The sequence below is a fragment of the Saccopteryx leptura genome, chromosome 5, assembly GCF_036850995.1.
Source record: "Saccopteryx leptura isolate mSacLep1 chromosome 5, mSacLep1_pri_phased_curated, whole genome shotgun sequence".
Taxonomy (NCBI): domain Eukaryota; kingdom Metazoa; phylum Chordata; class Mammalia; order Chiroptera; family Emballonuridae; genus Saccopteryx; species Saccopteryx leptura.
In genome coordinates this window covers 106444808-106465126 of record NC_089507.1, presented here as the reverse complement: position 1 = coordinate 106465126, position 20319 = coordinate 106444808, and the positions used below count along the sequence as shown (strand labels likewise).

General features: G+C 39.5%; 1 protein-coding gene across 1 annotated transcript in view; it reads left to right on the top strand.

The window, feature by feature from the left end:
• CUBN (cubilin) overlaps positions 1 to 20319 on the top strand; it is a 306316-nt gene that overhangs the window by 199761 nt on the left and 86236 nt on the right. The window contains exons 42-48 of the mRNA XM_066384573.1: positions 3019 to 3209; positions 3381 to 3564; positions 9866 to 10040; positions 11248 to 11426; positions 12945 to 13154; positions 13805 to 13945; positions 15748 to 15929. Coding sequence (XP_066240670.1) covers positions 3019 to 3209; positions 3381 to 3564; positions 9866 to 10040; positions 11248 to 11426; positions 12945 to 13154; positions 13805 to 13945; positions 15748 to 15929 — 1262 coding nt within the window. The remainder of the gene's footprint in view (positions 1 to 3018; positions 3210 to 3380; positions 3565 to 9865; positions 10041 to 11247; positions 11427 to 12944; positions 13155 to 13804; positions 13946 to 15747; positions 15930 to 20319) is intronic.

Here is a 20319-nt window from a genome sequence, read left to right as displayed (position 1 = left end):
TGATATACCTATTATTCTTATGGTATTCTTTCTGATGGAGTCAGATAATTCCTGTAGGGCTTTCTCGTTTTTTATTATTTTTGAGTCTCTTTCTTCTTCTCTCTGTTGTGCCTCAAGTTGTTTTTCTTCTATTTCAATAATCCTATCTTCAATCTGGGTTGTTCTGCTAGCTAAGCTTGTTACCTCATTTTTCAGCTCGTGAATTGAGTTTTTCATTTCTGTTTGATTTGTTTTTATAGTTTCAATTTCCTTGGTAATATATTCTTTGTGTTCATTGAGTTGTTTTCTGATCTCCCTATATTGCCTTTCTGTGTTTTCTTGTATATCTCTGAGTATTTTTAAGATTTCTATTCTAAATTCTCTGTCATTTAGCTCCAAGGCTTCCAATATGTTAAGTCTTTTCTCCATAGATTTTTCCACATCTATTTGTGTTACCTCTCTTTCTTTTGTATCCATAATATTCGATTTCCTCTTTTTTATCGGCATCTGAGGGTGGTCTTGTTGATAGCACTAATTAGAATTAATAAAGAGTAAAAAGTAAAAAAAAAAAAAAAAAAAAAAAAAAAAGGTAAAACACCCCACAAAAAAAACAGTAATAATTTATTATTTCCCCCTTTTTTCTTTCTTCTCTTTCCCTCCTCTCCCCTCCTCAGGGAAATATTGTGCCTATAATGGAGGGCCTGATTTGGGGTGAAGAGTTCAAGGGGCAAAAAAAGGGAGTAGGGACCTATTAAATGCAAAAAAAAAAAAAAAAAATCTTAGACAAGCATAAGATGATTTGCTTGTAAGTGATGGTCAACTAAGAGATATAATGAGAGGGATAAGAGGGAACCAGAAAAAAGGACCAAAAAAGAATAATAAAGAAGAAAAAAAAATAAAAATAATAAGTAAAAATCTGTTGTATTAAGTGGAGCAAAGACTAAATGCAATGGAGACCTTGGGTTGGGAGGACCCAGAATGCCACAAAAATAAACAAACAAGAAAAAAAATAAAAACAAAAGCAAAAAAGAAAAATAAAGCCCAAAAAAAGCCTTGAGTCCCAAATTAACTAATTTGTTCATGATTGAGGATTAAATGGGAGGAAAGTAAAATGAGAAAAGAAAAAACGAATAGAAAGGAAAAAATAAGAAAAAGAGAAAAACAAAGGAAGAAATAAAATAGGAAGAGAAAAAAGACAAAATAAAGCAAGACAAAAAAAAACAAAAGAGGAGAGAGTGAGAGTTAAGTGTTTTGGAGTATAACCTTAAAGGAGGGTGAGGATGAAGAAGAGAAATGAAATGTAACACTCATGGGTAGTGTAGTTCAAGAAAAGGGAAGCATAAGATGGGCAGAGAATAGAAGGACCGAGGTGGAGGAAATAAAGGCAATAAGATAGAAGAAACAAACAACAACAACAAAAAAAATTAGTGGATCAAGTTGTAAAGTCTGTGAATTTTTCTTGATTTTGAGAGGTTAACTTCTTCCTTTTTCTTTTCTCTCCCTCTTCCTGGTCGGTGACTCTATACCCCAGGCTCTGCCCCTGTGTCACACTTAGGTAGGGATTTGCAGTTGATGGGATTCTATGGCAATGTCATATAATTGGCTTTAGTCTTGCTGGTAGTCAAGGCTTGTTGGCGTTTGCAGGGTCCAACGATGAGAGAGTTTGCTTTCGTGGATTCTCTCTCCTAGTCCCCCCTTCCTGAATTAGCAGCCTGGTGATCCAGCTATAAGGCTGCCACTGCTTCTGCCTGAGGAGTAAGAGGCTCAAAGAGCTGGGAAATCCCCACTCTATCCCCACTCAGTGCAAGGCTTTGGGAAGGGCTCTGACAGTCAGGGCCTCCAGTGTAATCAGGCGGGGGTGGGAGTCAATTGTTGTCAAGGTGACTGTTCAGCGCCTAGCATTCCGTTGGACCTCTCAACCCAGGCTTTCCACACTTTGTAGCCTGTTTTGGCTGGTAAGAAGAGGCACTAGTCTCTGCTTGCGACTAGTGTGGTATAGATCTTATTATCTGCCAAGTCCTTCTTGTTAGCGTTTATCCCTGAATATGGAGGCTCTATCAATCAGAAGTTGCCCCCGCCCCTTTAGCGAGAGGCACTAAAAAATATCACGCCTCTTGTCTTGGGTCGGTGAACCGAGAGAGATCTTATCAGTTAGAACCGAGGGTGCGCAGATTTCACGGGTTAAGTTAATTTTAGTAATTGGGTCGCAGCTGTGCTCCTGAAGGTATTTCAGGCTGCCTGCGCGCGCCCCTCCCCCAACGCTTGATTGTTAGCTTGAATGGCTGGGTGAGGTGCCCCGCCCGCGGAGAGAATCTCCCAAGTAGGGAATACCGCCCTGGGGCCTCTCCCGCTCCCCGTGCGCGGCTGGCGGCGGCTGCTGCTCGCGGCTCCCGAGTGCGGGATGACTTACCACAGGCGCACTTCCTCGCGGCTTGAATGAACGTCCCCTGCGGTAGCTTCCTCCACACCCTCGTCTCTCAGATTCGAGTGATAACAGTCCTTTTGCTTTCAGTTTGTGTGGAACTTCGTAATGCTCCGAAGATAAATTTTCCTGTTTCTAGTTGATAAATTTGTTGTGATTTTGGGGAGATCTGTCGGACGCGCTGCTCACGGCGCCATTTCCGTGACGTCACTCCGATACTCTCTTTTCTTAACTCCCAGCCTCTCATTCTTTCTCAGGTATCACATGTATGTGTGTGTGACAGCACATGATACAAAAAGTTGCCATGTGGAAAATGGAACTCTTGACTCCCACCATTTCCTACACCTCCCCAAGCTTTATGAAAGGGATGTGTCTCTGTTGCTAATTTCCCTTTCCCAGCTCTGGCAGAAACACCAAAACGAGTACCCAATAGTGTGCTCTCAAGAAATACTTGTGCTAATCATTTTCTACACTTTGGCTTTAGTTTCAGTTGCCTAAGTTTGAAAATCCTCAAGGAACACAGAAATGCCTAAAAATATAGTTGTAAATGTTATTTAAATAATTTTTTTAAATTTTTCAATTCAAAAATTATTATATTTTTGTTTCTTCTTGGGAAGGTTGTGGTGGATATTTGCATGCAAGCAGAGGAATTATCATGTCACCCAACTATCCAGAGACCTACCCTCCGCACCTCAACTGCTCATGGCACGTCCTGGTTCCAAGTGGTCTGACCGTCGCTGTCCATTTTGAACAGCCCTTCCAGATTCCAAACAGGGACTCTTCTTGTAACCAGGGGGACTACTTGGTGGTAGGTCTTGTTTGCTGCTTTTCCTAATTACTTTCTCTGCAGACCTCATTAAGAAAACAAAATGGTGATTTTTTTTTTTTTTTTCTCTCCTGGAACATAAACCAATAGAACGTTTGCATTTCTTATTTATTACTATAAAGGAATCCATACAGTTTTAATTTGTGTTTCCAGCTAAAAAATGGACCTGATATCGATTCTCCGCCCTTGGGACCCCATGGAGGAAATGGTCATTTTTGTGGAAGTCATCCTTCGTCCACCCTCTTCACCTCAGATAATCAAATGTTTGTTCAGTTCATTTCTGGTAATAGCAATGGAGGGCAAGGATTTAAGATCAGATATGAAGCAAAGAGTTTAGGTAAGTCTTTTTACTGGGATTAATGTCTATACTTTTCCTGCAGCTGTTTGGTCTTCCTTGTTTAAATAAACTCAAGAAAAAATATGTAAAATTTTCTTTTCTGGAATAAGAGTAACTTTATGCTAAATCTCATCATGACTTCTTTTTAGAAGGTGTCATTGTTCCCTTTCTATAGATAAGTAAAATGAGGCTTATATTGTATTTTTTCCAAGACCACACAAAAAGAGAATGAACAAAGTAAATTTCTTCATGAGTATAAATTAAGCTGATCTTAATGATCCTCTGAAATTCCTTAGACTTCTCATTATAAAATGTCTAATTATAAGTTACATTTACTTGTAGAAACATTGTAAGAATGATAATTACATTGTTTTGTAATTGCTTGTGTGTTTCCTTTTAAATGAACACATAATCTTCTGATTTTATTACCCCTTTAATTATATGTTACAGTAGTGATCTTTATTTAATTACCTTTACTTATTTATACTTGATTATAATTATATTTATATATTGTGATACTTATTTTTACATAATATTTAATAGAATAAATAAGTAAATAAGCATAACTTCAAACAAGGGCGTAGTATCAGTAGAGAGGACGTCTTTGCTTCAAACTTAGATAATATGGATTTCCAGATAAGTTTATGATCTCAATCTCAGATTCCTGAATATATTTCAAAATACATATTAATCTATGACTTTATATGTTTTATTAGACATTATTCAAAATATGAGAATTTAAAATGTCAGCATATCTTCACTTCAGGACAGGGAAAAAAATGTCTCCTCCAATGGATTCAGAAGATCATCCCTATGTCCACAGGGAATGTCCCTCTGTCACTTCTCAGCACACTTGGCTCTGGTACTTGAAAGGAGCCTTTAAACAGCTCTGTGACACAAGCACCATGACATTTCAGGCCAGGGGTTTGTGGTCCCTCCCTGTCTCCACGGGGAATTTGGCTATTGAGTCATGACTGGGCAAGACTTCACCTGGTCCTGACTTTGTAGAGTTACAATGTCTGTGTCCAGTGAGAAGACTTCAACCCACTGCACAGAATTTTAATTCTCCATCTTCACCCATGCTAAACTCAGTCTTGAATTATAGTTTTAAAATCAACATTTAGTAAAAATTCAGCTATACTAAAGGACTATTGCAAACACTGTGACTCTTCCATTATCCCTTTGTGGACCCTCTATTCCTGCAAGACTGGTGTGACTATTCCCTCCTCATCATCTCTCTGACCTTATTATTGGTCTTATCCGTCTTTTCATTTCAAAACCTATTGTTAGGCAGCTCCAACAATTTGATCACTCTCATTTCTCTTAACTCCAATTCAACAATTTTCCCTAAGGATACAGTCAGCCTTAGACTTAGTGAGTGGAAGGGAGGCAGAGAGACATACTCCCACATGTGCGCGACCGGATCCACCTGGCAAGCCCACTAGGGGTTGATGCTCTGCCTATCTGAGGCCACTACTCCATTGCTCAGGAATGGAGCCATATTTTTAGTGCCCGAGGCAGAGTCCTTAGAGCCATCCTCAGCCCGGAAGCCAACTTTGCTTGAACCAATTAAGCCATGGCTGCAGGAGAGGAAGAGTCAGACAGAGAGAGAAAGTGAAAGAGAGAAAGGGGAGGGGTGGAGAAGCAGATGATCACTTCTCCTGTGTGCCCTAACTGGGAATTGAACCTGGGACATCCACACACCAGGCCAATGCTCTACCACTGAGCCAACCAGCCAGGGCAGGAAATGACTTCTGACACCAGATTTTCCTAGTTCTATATCAGGGGTCGGGAACCTATGGCTTGTGAGCCCAATGTGGTTCTTTTGATGGCTGCATCTGGCTTGCAGACAAATCTTTAATAAAAAAATAATAATGTTAAAAATATAAAACATTCTCATGTATTACAATCCATTCTTTCCTACCGCTCATGTTCATGGTTGCGGGTGGCTGGAGTCAATCACAGCTGTCCTCCGGGACAACACCAAATGTTTATTGGACAATGCATAATGTACATGGGTCGTTGTATGGCTCTCATGGAATTACATTTTAAAATATGTGGCGTTCATGGCTCTCTCAGCCAAAAAGCTTCCTGACCCCTGCTCTATACCATCTTCCCCCAGAGGCGCTCCTTCAGTATGTTTGGTTGAGATTTCCATGGTCCCATTCTCAATTTTCTTCATTTTCATCAATTAATTGAGTTGTTAATTAATTAATCAATCAAGTATTTACCAAGTGCTTTACACCTTGCAAACTACCAAATTTTGTCCAGGAGTTCACAGTGCAATGGAGGAGACAGAAGAGCAGAAGTACACTTAGAACATGGCATTGTAAGTGCTAGACAGAGGAATGCATCAGGAGCTATGCAAACGCCTAAGAGAAACAGCCTCGCCTACAGGATCAGAGAAGGCTGCAGAGGAAGGAGATGAATAGAGTGACACCAGTCAGTGAGGAAAAGACATGACAACATATAAAGTCTCAATAGTTATGCAATAAGGCATAGCCACAGCTTGGAAAGAACTCACTACTGCTGAAGAACAGTCAGAGGAGGTAAATACCACGGTGATAAGGTAGGCAGGAATAATGATGCTAAGGGCTGTAGCTCCACTGTAAGGAGTTATGATTTTAACTGAAAGGCAGTAGGGAGCCCTTGAAAATATTTAATCCAAATCATGAGTGGCATGTTCAGACTAGAAACATCAGTGTGGCTGCAGCACTGCAAACACATCACAAGGGGAAAGGCCAAGGCAGGAGACCAGACGAAAGAGTAATTCAGGAGACTAGTATTAGGCCATGTTAGCAAGAATGTAGAAGAGAAGGCATGTTGAAGGATGTTATAAATATGGAATTGAGTTGGATGTGGGAGAGAAGGAAGGAATGGGAGGCACCATGGATGGCCAGTAGGATTCTGGCTGGGTGGGTATGTTTATTTTACAAACATTTATTAAGAACTTGTTATGTGATAGACATTATACTAGGTCCTGGAAGTACTGCAGTAAACAAGTAAAGTCCATGTCCTCATGGAGCTTAATTTTAGTGTTAAACTCAGATTATATATATGATATACAGTATGTCATATGATAAAAAGTATTAAGGAGAAAAATGAGATAGTGAAGATGGATAGGGAGTCAGTAAAAAGGGAAGATGATACTATTGTTAACTCATATGTGGACCTCTAGATGGTGAGTAGATAATAAGGTCAGTTTGGGATGTGGTCAGTTTAAAATCTCTTAATTACATCCATTGGAGATGTCTCATAAGCTGTTTGAATAGGAGTCTAATGGTCAGAACATGGACTGGACTGAATCTAAAAATATGTGAATCATCAGCAGAATGGTTGAAGTTTGTCATGAGGATAAATGTCATTAATCAGAAAATTATTTAAAATTATTTCAATTGAGAAGATGCAGGGCCGACAGAGGGACCCCTCAGGACCTCCAGCAATGCCAGGAGTGTCTCAGGAAGAGGCACTCAGGGACCAAAGGAGGAATGGTGCGAGGGCTAAAATGGGGAGAGGAGAGTTTAATGTCCAAGAAGCTAAGGGACAAAATGTAAAGAAGAAATGTCTAGGAGCCATGTTAAATGCTATGGAGATAGACTAAAGATTAAGTCCTTTAGGTACGCAGCTGTGAGGGCAGACCTGGGCAAGATTGCCTTCGTAGAGTTAAAAAGTAAAGGGAGGATGAAGAAGATAAAAAAAAGAGGGTGGTGAGGAAGTAAAGACACTGGCTGTAAATGACTTGAACTTGTGATATATGAGAAGCTCAATAGAGCAAGGAGGAGTGGGGGTGGGGTGGGGAGAGAGATAAAAAGCACAGTGGAGAGATGAAATAGGGCAAGGCCCCTGAGGAGGCAAGAGTGGAATGGGAGCCCGGCCCAAAGATACAGGAAGACAATGTACGAGGGAAGATAAAGGAGGGCATAGAAACAAATTACTTTATGAAGGACGGTAAAAAAGAAGGGGTCACAAATTGAAGGATGTCTCATCTGACTTCTACTTTTTTTCTAAAGGAGAATTCTAAGTTCAGTGCTGAGAGTAGGAAGGAAATGGTGAAAATGAAGGGTTTAGTGCATATAGTCAAGTATTAAATAGCTGTTGTAACTTATATGAAAAGAAATGGGGGAATTGCTTGGCAGTGCTGAGATTGAAGAACATGTATTTGTAGTGGCAGAAATGTCAATGAATGATTTGAATTGACTACAACCATGAATTTGAAATTTTGCAAGAATTCTAAAGGAAAGACCAAGAGTGAGAAAGTTAAAGGCAATCAAAGAAATTTACATTTTAAGGTTTCAGAGATGAAGGACTTCTGGGTAATGACAAAACTCAGGAAATGACCATAAATAGCTGAATGACCGTGGAGATAAATGGCAATGAAATATAGCAGATCCAGTATCTGTGAGACAAGGCAGTGGTTCTCAAAGTGTGCGCCAGGGCACACTGGTGTGCCCTAGAAGATTTCCAGGTGCACCCTATGGTATTCCAGAGAAATATGTGACTGTTGGGGACCAAAAAACCAACAGGGGTTTTGGAGTTTAGATTTTGGGGGGACAGAGGTGTGGAAATTGGTTGTAAGCTGACAGTCTGCCCAACCCCCCACCTCACTTGCCTGATTAGGTTGCAAAAGGCTGTTAAGCTGTGGTGCTGTATTGTTTACATTACCCCTCATGTTCCCCAGAAAGACTAGAGGCAAATTTCTTCTATCCTTTGTTTGGTGTAGTTAAGATGATATATATGGTGGGGTTTTCTGCACTCAACACAATTAAGAGTAAAAAGAGAAGAATTCTTCAATGTATTGATGAGGAAATGAGAGTTTGCCTTTCAAATATATGCCCAAACATTGAAGAAATAGCTAGGACACATCAGGCTCATGTTTCTCATAAACACAAGAATGAAAAAACTTAACACATTCACAACTGAGACCTGCTGAATTTACTAAATCTTACTGAGAATGATATATATACTTTTACATATATAAAAAGATAACTTTTTTGTCGTTTTTTAAATTTTTTAAGCCCTCTTTTTTATGAATTCTAAAAAACATAACAAAAATATAACATAAAAATGTTTTTAATGTCAGAATAAATTTAATTTTGTCATATTTATTTTGTTTAATTACCATAAAAGCACACTTGAACTTTATATTTTTTTCTTTAATATTTACTTAATTAGCCTGACCAGGCAGTGGCGCAGTGGGTAGAGCATCGGACTGAGATATGGAAGACCCAGGTTCGAGACCCCAAGGTTGCCAGCTTGAGCACGGGCTCATCTGGTTTAAGCAGGGCTCACCAGCTTGAGCCCAAGGTCACAGACTCGAGCAAGGGGTCACTCAGTCTGCTGTAGCCACTGGTCAAGGCACATATGAGAAATCAATAAATGAACAACTAAGGAACTGCAACAAAGAATTGATGTTTCTCATCTCTCTCCCTTCCTGTCTGTTCCTATCTGTCCCTATCTCTGACTCTCTCTGTCTCTGCCACGCAAAAAAATATTTGACTTAATTATTATAACATATTTCTCAAAAATTTGTACATAGTGCACCTACAATTATTTATAGGATTTTAAATGCGCCCCAACTTCAAAAAGTTTGAGAACCACTAGACTAAGGTATTGGACAGGTAAATTTCATTGGCATTGTAATACCCAAGTTAGCCAGGTTATTGCTTGGTTTGTTGGAGATTGCTAACAGTTTGTTGATAAAATCAAAGTATTTTTTACATAATACTTTGGTCTTTTAGAAATGTATAAAAACCTAATTTTCTTCTTACAAAAAAACTGGCTAATAAATTCTCTCCTGCCATTCATCTCTTGCTCTTCAAATGCATCTAGATCCCAAAGAAACGTAATGAGTGAATGCCCACAGAGTCATGCAAGTGTGATCTGCTGTCCTTTAAGCACATTATGACTATAGCTCTGCAGCATTCTACTGAACTGAGCAGTCAGCGGGCAGTTCTAAGTACTAGTGCGCTGACATGCTTATTTAAGTGGTGGGTATATAGTGGTGCTTCTGTGATGTTCTACTGCATGCACTGTGCACAGTAGTCATTTTGTCATCTTTAAGGAAAAGTGAAACTTCCAAAAGACTATGTATTGAATAGTTTGGCAAATTAAAAAGTGAAACACTTGGTAGCTCCCTTGATAGCAAATTCAGAATTTATTTGCCAAAAGTAAATAAATGCAATTTTAGAGGAAAGGAAATTGAGATTGGAAATACAGATAAAGAGAGTTTTAAAAATTATCGTGGCAGTTGATTGCATCATTTCTCCAGACTGCAGATTGATTTAACTGTGTTTCCCGACAGCCTGTGGAGGCAATATCTACATTCATGATGCGGACTCTGTTGGATACTTGACCTCCCCCAACCACCCAGACGATTATCCGCAGCATGCTGACTGCATTTGGCTCATAGCCGCTCCTCCTGGAAAGCTCATAAGGCTACAGTTTGAAGATCAATTCAATATTGAAGTAACACCTAAGTAGGTCACCTTCATTTAATTTTTCTCCTAGCCAGAGTTAGTATATTTTTTAGCTGTCATGTCTCAGAACAATTTCCTTCTTTATTTCTTAGCAATGTATGCTGCATAGGAAATCTAGGGATGGAAAAGGGAACTGCTTAATGTCTCCAGCCTGAAAATGTTGCCTGCTAGCCTCTCTCCTGTCAGCTGAGCAGATTACGGACACAGATATTGTCCCTCATGACCCTGTGCACATCCTTCAAGAGACCCTGAGGGTGGCTGTTTGAGATTTATGTGATTGGCGCTTCCTCTCACAGGAAAAATATAGTGTCTCTGGTAGATGAGTATTTATTTGCCTGGCCTCATACTGAGTGTCACAAATGATAAAATATCTGTTTAACAAATGGAAATTTGTGTTATGTGACTCCAGGGGCCACCAATGTCAGACACAGGACTAAAGCAAGTATAGTACAATTTCTAATCTCTATTTAAGAAGAATTCTGAGAGATAACACACCAAAAAGTATGTATGTATTATTATTTTGAACACAAAAGAAATAGCTACAAAAACAAAATAATCTGGTGGGGTTTTTTTTCATTTCACAAAAGTGTGCATGTATTTGCAGGAATATTTGTGTGGTATAGAACTTAGATACAAGAGCTTTTGTTTACTATTTCTGGACATCTTAAACAATGCCACTCTCCCACTCAGTGAGCATTAATTAATTGGCTGAGTGACTTTCTCAAGAAATATTGGGTAAATACTTGTCCTCATATATGGACATAGACAATTCTAGCTGAGAATTTTCATCAGCTCAGGTCCCAGAACAGTCAACAGGGAGTCCATCTTTGTCAGGTGAAATGTGTTGAATCAGCGTGTGAAATAAAATACTTATTTTTTAAAAAAATATCCAGGGGGTAATTTGAGAATGACTTTTAAATTTGTAAAATGAATATAGGATATGGAAGGCAAGTGAATATTCTTCAGTGTGGTCCATGTACAACCTGTCATTTCGAGCTACTCACTAAAGGGTCTGTTATGATTAGCAAAACTATTATACAGTATTCTGAAGTGACATGCCACTTAAAGTGACTCTGTCACAGTGTCTTCTGTTCCAGAAAAGATCATTTAATAATGCCCTTGGAAAAAAGTGAGTGAAATCTTTTTTTAGCAAAATATGTTAAAGCAATTGTCTTTATATGTTAAACACAATTTTCTTTCACTTTAGCTGTGTGTCCAATTATCTTGAGTTGCGAGATGGATCTGATTCAAACGCACCGATAATTTCCAAGTTCTGTGGGACATCTCTGCCCAGCAGTCAGTTGTCCTCAGGAGAGGTTATATATTTGAGATTCCGATCTGGCAACAGCTCCACTCATACGGGATTCAAGGCCAAGTATTCCATAGGTAACAACAATTTTTATATTCAAAAAGAAAGTAGTGATAAAATAAAAATATCAAAACTTAAAAAAAACCTTTAAATAGTAGTTTTTCTATCTGCCTAATTTTAATACTTATTTAAATTATGTTGACATAAGCAAGGCATATAAATGTTTAAAATTGCAAGTCCATTATTAATTTTAATGTTTACTTTGATTTTCATTTTAAACTACTTTTATTTAATAAACTTGAATATTTTTTCTCCAAACTTTGTGAAAAATACATTTAGTTAAATCATATTTTTGTTTCTTTCTATTATTGTGAAATATAGATTACTTCAAATCCTTTAGTAAATAATAATATTTAAAACAGTGATTTTGAACTCCTTGTAATTAATAGATAATTGAGATGTTTTTCCCATAAGCATCTATGCCAAATGAGGCTCTACACCAGGGGTAGTCAACCTTTTTATACCTACCGCCCACTTTTGTATCTCTGTTAGTAGTAAAATATTCTAACTGCCCACAGGTTACACAGTAATGGTGATTTATAAAGTAGGGAAGTAACTTTATAAAATTTATAAAGCAGAGCTACAGCAAGTTAAAGCATATAATAATAATTACTTACCAAGTACTTTATTTCGGATTTTCGCTAAGTTTGGCAGAATAAATCTTTATAAAACAACGTACTATAGTTAAATCTATCTTTTTATTTATACTTGGGTTGCTCCGCTACCGCCCACCATGAAAGCGGGAACGCCCACTAGTGGGCGGTAAGGACCAGGTTGACTACCACTGCTCTAGGCAAAAAGCAAGTATCTCTTCAGTACTTTGACTCCCTTACTTAAAAATTAAGCATCTGGTATGCATACTGAAAATTCACTATAATATGGTCACAATTACATAGAATTGAAGGTGAGTCTGGACACTAACCAAACATGTTTTGATACACTCAACACCTGGAAAGCCTCATCAAAACAACATTTAACCTACACCAAAGGTTGTTTAATAGCCTGATACAAGCTGTATGTAATCCAATCTATCACATCCAGCTAATGAAAAATAATTGAATAGTAATTTTTCAGGACTCTGAGATACCAGTTACTGCAGTAAAGTGTGTATTTGACAGTTAAACTAGAAATAGTAGGCATACAAATGAACCACAGCACCCTTTCCGAGATTGAATTTGGATTCAGTGTTCAGACTCACCAACATAGGCTATGGGCAGGCCCTATCAATCTAGCTGTAGGTTCTTCAAATAAAACATAATTGCAACTAATAGCTTTTACATGCTTTACCAAGAGAATTAAAGAGATGGTACAGAGCATGCCCTTCAACAGTCTTCCAGTCTTTCATTCCCCATTACTGGATTCAACTTATGCTAAAATTTCTTTTTAATAGTAGATTTCCAACAATGAGGGAAGCACTAACCAAACATTTTCATATTTTAAAGCTTCAATTCACGATTGTTTGGCACCTAAAAGTTTCTAAATGTGCTGGTTAGAATTTTTAAAAATTCTAATAGAACATTGCTCTCCTTTTGCAGCTCGGTGTGGGGGAAGAGTGACGGGGCAGAGTGGTGTCATTCAAAGCATCGGCTATCCGACACTCCCATACATGGATGATCTACTCTGTGAGTGGCATCTCCAGGGCACCTCAGGACACTACCTCACCATCCATTTTGAAGACTTTAACCTCCAGAATTCCTCTGGCTGTGAAAAAGACTTCGTTGAGATCTGGGAAAACCATACCTCTGGTCAGTAAAATACACCTGCTGTCTTTTGGGAGCGTTTAGTTCACAGGTACTTCATTCAGCCTCTGAAGTTTCCTCACTTGCAAGAAAGGCAAAACTATGTCTATTCTTGGCAAAGAAGTGCAGATCAATCAGATATGGGAAGGGCCAGCTCTCTCTCCCTCAGTGTACCCATAAACAATGGGTGTCCTGAGCCTCAGGCATCATTCTGTGGCTTCCCCTGGACACCACACTGAGGGAACACAATATTGGGAAGGCATCTACATCCTGCTGAGACAGTCCAGTGCCATATGCAATTATTTGAGGGACATCCTGTTTGGTAAGGAGAAGAAAGGTTAACATAACCTGGGAATAATAGGAGATGGACACATGTCACTATTTTTTCAGACCATTTCTTTAACCAAATGAGTTAGCCTTCCTCATTGTGCTGAAATACCCTTGCCCTAAATGGTCGCCATTTTTGTTACACCTCATATATTTGAATATAATGATTTTTATTCATGTTTGTTCTGCTTCTCTTGACAGAGATTATCATTTCTTCATGTACAGGGTCTTATCTTTGTCATTTTCTTCATATGTGTAAAATACCTCCAGTAGAGGTTAAATTAATCAATTACTTGGGCATATACATACTTACTATTTGACTCTTACAGGAAATTTACTGGGCAGATACTGTGGCAACATCGTTCCTGACAGCATAGATACTTCTAGCAATGTCGCTTTCGTCAGATTTGTCACAGATGGGTCTCTTACTGCCTCGGGCTTCAAATTACGGTTTGAATCCAGTCTGGAAGGTAAGTTCATATATTTATTTAAATTTATGTATCATTGAGCATCCATAATAGCTAGGCATGATGTTATAAACAGTTGGACCATAAAAAGGCCCTTGTCTTCTTGGACCTTACATCTTAGTGTTAAGGCAGACTTAAGAGAAAAACCACAACTGATCAATGCTTCAGAGGAAAGGGGCCAGCACTGGAGAGGTGGAAGGGATTGGCTGCTGTACTACATTACTCCTCTTAAGGAAGCCAGCCTATTAGTCCCACTCAGAATTCGCATTCCAAATTCCCTGACAAACTCAAGTAAAATAAAGATTTTGTCTGAAAAACCAAACAAACAAAAAAACAAGTGGATAGCACTGTGATTTTCCTGACTCTATTAGTACCACATTTATTGGTCTCTCATATTTCTTAGGCCATGATGATAAAAATGCTGCAAACTATCATCCATGGAAACAAAGATTAAATATTAATATAAGATATAGGCAGGCCCTGGCCGGTTGTCTCAGCGGTAGAGCGTCGGCCTGGCGTGTGGGGGACCCGGGTTCAATTCCCGGCCAGGGCACATAGGAGAGGCGCCCATTTGCTTCTCCACCCCCCCTCCTCCTTCCTCTCTGTCTCTCTCTTCCCCTCCCGCAGCCAAGGCTCCATTGGAGCAAAGATGGCCCGGGCGCTGGGGATGGCTCCTTGGCCTCTGCCCCAGGCGCTAGAGTGGCTCTGGTCATGGCAGAGCGACGCCCTGGAGGAGCAGAGCATCGCCCCCTGGTGGGCAGAGCGTCGCCCCTGGTGGGCGTGCCGGGTGGATCCCGGTCGGGCGAATGCGGGAGTCTGTCTGACTGTCTCTCCCCGTTTCCAGCTTCAGAATATAAGAAAGAAAATTTTATTTAAAAAAAAAAAAAAGATATAGGCAGTGAGTACAAATGTTGTGTATAAGTCCTTGCCTACATATAGTTATAAATTATAGATGTGAACTGATGGTCCTTAGCACCAATTCAATGGCAACAGGAATCCCCAGTTTGGAGTGAGGGAAACAGGAAACTATTCAGTACAAAACAACTCCATTGTGGTCCAGCATAGCTGTGTAAGCAGCACGGCTATGAGATGAATCTGGGGCTACGCAGCCCTGGGGCCAGGCCCCATTCTGTCTACACAGCTCTGCCTTGCACTGGTCTGCTCTCCTTTGTTCCACTGAGACATCTTCCACGTTTCAGCTCCAGGCAGGTAAACTTAGTCTTAGATGGAAAGGGAAACTGTGGTTTGAAAGCCAGAGGGAACCTGACTTATATAGACAGAAATCCATGCTCCTGGTCTCTGATTGGTCTGTTCTTATACAATGAGGACTCCAGATTTTCACTGTTTGATTGGTCCACAAGGCACTGTCCTGATTGGCTAGAATGGAGTTGCTCAGAGTGGTAGGTGAAGAAGCTGATGGGGATATATAGCTAGCTGCACAGCTCTGATTGGATGGGGAAAGCCTCAGTCTGTGGGTTGAAATGGGATTCCAGGAACTTCTTCATAAGGGCTGACCCAGATGACAGAAACAGTATGAGCAGACAATTCAGTGCAAGCAGTACAAGCTTTTACCAGAAGTACAGTTTGTTTGAGAAGCCCCTGTGTAGAAATAGCTGTTAGGCTTTGTTTTTAAAGTTGAGCCTGGTTAGCCTCTGAGAGCCCTTCTTTGTAGGTCTCTTCTTTTTCAGGGTCCACATAATTAAGAGCAGTGCTTTTGTCTAGTGCAACAGTTTTGAGAACATTCTTTATAGAAGGGGTTGATTTGGTTTCATTGGAAGTTTTCTTGTTTTTTTTCCCCCTTTCAGAATGTGGTGGGGATCTACAGGGTGCTACTGGAACATTTACTTCTCCCAACTACCCGAACCCAAACCCTCATGGTCGGATCTGTGAGTGGAGAATCACTGTGCAAGAGGGAAAGCAGGTCACTCTAACTTTTCACAATCTGAGGCTAGAAGCTCATCCATCCTGCAACAGGGAGCATGTGACAGTAAGTGTTCTGTGCCATCAAGAATGGTTAAGGATTTTATTGACTCATAAATCATAGTCAGAAAACTAGGTCAGGAATATCCCATTGTGCAACTGTAGGTCAGATGAATTCTAAGTATTGTAGGTAGGACAAAATCACAATAAACTGCCACAATGTTTGTAAACGCTGTTTAAAGAGGCTATTAGTTGTCGCAGCACACATCAGGGTCACAGAGAGCATACATTTCACTATACGTGGCAAAATGCAGTAAACAGAGAAATTAAGCCTATGGGTAGCACGAGGCTGAACGGGGCCAGAGTCACAGAAAACCATCACCAAAAGTTTTAAGCCTGTGAATGGTCCCGCATAATACTGTTCTGTGACCCAGGCACTGCGTGACTCCTGTGAGAGACCAGGGCTGTTTGCCCTCCATGTTGCCAAGAGCCAATGCTTTAAAATACTCCCTCAGTATTTTTACCTTCCTTTAGCAAAAGACAAAAGTGAGATCCGTGAGTGTGAAAAGAGATTGTTAATTGTGCAATGACAGATCTACATGCATATATACTGTGTTGATTGTAGAGTAATGTTAGTTTATTTTCCCACCAACTTGTCCTTTCTTTGGGCTTTGTTATCTCAGTAAATAATAATTTCAAACTCCTTATTGCTCAGGTCACAAAGCTTGATGTCTGTTTTGGAATCCTTTCTCTCACACCATATATTATATCCGTAAGCCAAGTCCCCTTGGTTGTATCTTTTTGAAAGATCCAGAATCTAACTACTTTTCACCATACCCACTATTACCACCATCACTACTCGCTGGAATTTATTTTAGTAACTTCCGCACTTGTCCCCTCAACACAGCAGCCAGTGTGATGGGTTTAAATGTAAACCAGATCATTTTGATCTCATTGAAAACCCACTACCAGCCTCTCATCTTACTCAGAGGAAAATCCCAAATCACTACGATGGCCCGCTGGCCCTACCTTATTTTCTGCCCCTTCTTTTTCCTACCTCTGCATCTAATTTCACACTCCCTTCCTCTTTTGCTCACCAGGATCCAGCCACACTGACCCTTCTCAGTTCACTGGATATGCTAAGATTTCCCACACCTCACTTCACATGCACTGTTGCCTTTGCCTGGATGGCTGCCTTGTTTATTCTCTCACTTCAGTGAGATCTCTGCTCAAATGGCTTGATCCACGAGGCCTTCCCCAAGGACCACACACTAAATAACCCTCATCTTGGACTCTACCTTTCCCCACATGACAGTTTTCACAGCACTTTAGACCAGATGACATTCCACATATTATTTGTTTGCCTGTTGATTGTCTGCTCCCCAACTAGGATGTGAGTCTTCCTTCAGTGCTGAATCCTCAGGCCTGGCACACAAGAAGGACAAAAACCATTGAATGAATAAATAAAAGTTACTATCATTATTTTTTTTTTAAAACTAGACACTTTTGTTTTCCATTTAATTATCTCCTTTTGGGAAGTGAATTTCAAAAATATAAAACATTTTTGTATGCTACTACCACTTTTTATTTTATTTTATTTTTTTAAATTTTTTTATTTATTTATTCATTTTAGAGAGGAGAGGGAGGGAGAGAGAGAGAGAGAAAGAGAGAGAGAGAGAGAGAGGAGAGACAGAGAGAGAAGGGGGGGGGAGCTGGAAGCATCAACTCCCATATGTGCCTTGACCAGGCAAGCCCAGGGTTTCAAACCGGCGACCTCAGCATTTCCAGGTTGACGCTTTATCCACTGCACCACCACAGGTCAGGCCTACTACCACTTTTTATTAACCTAAAATAATATCATATTCCAGCTTAAAATTTTTCTAAGTTCTAATATAAGTAAGTTCTCACACTATACCATATTTTGATGTACTTTCCTTTCTTGGCAATGAAATAGATCATGCAATTGTAACCATGTGACAAAATTCATTTGTATACTAATTTTAATCTATTTTTCTGATTATAAGTGCAATGGATGCATATTTATCAAATAAAAACCATAAAAATACTTGGAATTTCTATACATTCATTGTTAAAATGTTGATGTATATGCTGTTTTTTCCCCTTTGAAATGGTTTCTATAGATGAGATCATATTGAATATAATGATCACTAAGAATTTTACCAGCAGAATATTCACTGCCCTGCAGGAAATAAAATATGAACAATCATAATTTTAAAACTCAAGCAATTAAAATAAAATTTAAAGGGATAACCACAAATTCTGAATTACGTCTTGTCATTTCCTCATGTCTGAATTATAGATGCCAAAGGCATCCAGTTTCAATTCTTTTAGCTACTTCTTGAGGAATTTCTTTTATTATTTTCAAATAATATTCCTATTCTGCTACTTTTTTACTTTGGATCTTAGACATTATCTGTGTACTTCCAACTATGACAATGATAGTATAGCTCTCTTTACAAAACAGCTGCCACCACCACGAAAAATGCACACTTCCCATACTCCCCTAAAACTTCCCAACTTCTTCCATAAACACTTATGTCACAGATTTTGTCTAAATTGTTTTTTAATGTTTACATTACTATGATTATATAAACCCCATTTACAATTAAGCCAGGTAGTGTTCTATGATAACATTTGCTTTTGTTTTTTCATGTAATATTAATAATAGTGTTCTTTTTACATTTTCTTGGTTTTTTAATGCATCTATCACTAATTCTTCCACACATGTTTCACTCCAAGCATACATCCCCACTTTATAAAAATAAGCACTTCTAGCCTGGTTGGCTCAGTGAAAGAGCATTGGCCCAGCATGTGGAAGTCCCGGGTTTGATTCCCGGCCAGGGCACACAGGAGAAGCGCTTATCTGCTTCTCTACCTTTCCCCCTTCTCCTTGCTCTATCTCTCTCTTCCCCTCCCGCAACCAAGGCTCCATTGGAGCAGAGTTGGCCTGGGCACTGAGAATGGCTCTGTGGCCTCACCTCAGGTGCTAGAATGGTTCCAGTTGCAACATAGCAATGCCCCAGATGGGCAGAGCATCAACCCTTAGAGGGCTTGCCGGATGGACTGCAGTCAGGTACATGTGGGAGTTTGTCTGTCTGTCTCTCTGCTTCCCTGTTTCTCACTTCAGAAAAATACAAAAATAAAATAAAAAAGTGCTTCTATTATTTTCATTCATTTTTCTTAGCAATATCTTTCCTTGAGCCTTTGTTTATCAGCTGTAAGCTTGATGCCAGCTGTCATATTGGGCTCTTCTTTCAGCAAATTTCCAAGTCTTATTCCTCTCCTGGGCTGGATACCTGGCTTTATACTATGAGCCTTTCCCTTTCTTGGTGAAGGTCCTTTTTTGGTGAGGTGTATGCTTCTGTAGCTTCTTAAGGGAGTGGAGATGAGTGATAAAATTTTGAGAATGTATAAACTAGACTTGTACTTATTTTGCCCTTATTCTTGAATATATTATTTTAAAATGTCACATATATTCACTATATTTGCATACATATATGAATATATTAATCATAATTTTAAAGTATTTTGCTTTTTTGTGGTCAATTTCCTTTAAGTTCCTGTTTCCTATTTACATATATTTGTCTCTGCCTTTGGCATTAGCTGTTTCCCTAAACATCTGATAACCCTTGGCCATTCATTTATAGTTAAGAATGAGGTACTAACAGGCAATTGGAAGCTCTGTGTACATGACTGGGGCTGTCACCTTGGGAGCTGCATGGCAGGTGATAAGGAGGGAGACTTGATATTTAATTAGCAGGACTACAATTGTCATATCTACAGGTCTTTTCAACTTGGGAGGTTAATACTCCAACAAGAAACGCTTTCAGAATTAATTTTTGATTTTTTAAATATGATGTCCACATTCCTTTTCTTTGCAACATATTTTTATAAGTTCAAAGTTTGTTATGTTTGTTCTTCACTCTATCACAAACAAGAGGATGTGGTAGCCCTTTGCTCACCCTTTACTTATTTGAGAAATTATCAAGAATAAAGGAAGAAAGAAAGGGAAGGGGAGAGAGAGAAAGGGAGGAAGGGAGAAAAGGAGGGAGGGAGGGAGGGAGGGAGGGAGGGAGGGAGGGAAGAAAGGCTAAATTTAATGATTATAGTAAATAAAAAAGCTTGTATCTTTTCTGATGGAGTACATTCTCTTTCTCCATAAATCTTAGTGTCATACCTTAATCACTATTTCTCATTGTGAGCCATTCAAATCTTTTTTTTTTTTAATTTTTTTTTTTTTTTTTTGTATTTTTCTGAAGCTGGAAATGGGGAGAGACAGTCAGACAGACTCCCGCATGCGCCCGACCGGGATCCACCCGGCACGCCCACCAGGGGCGATGCTCTGCCCACCAGGGGGCGATGCTCTGCCCCTCCGGGGCATCGCTCTGCCGCGACCAGAGCCACTTTAGCGCCTGGGGCAGAGGCCAAGGAGCCAT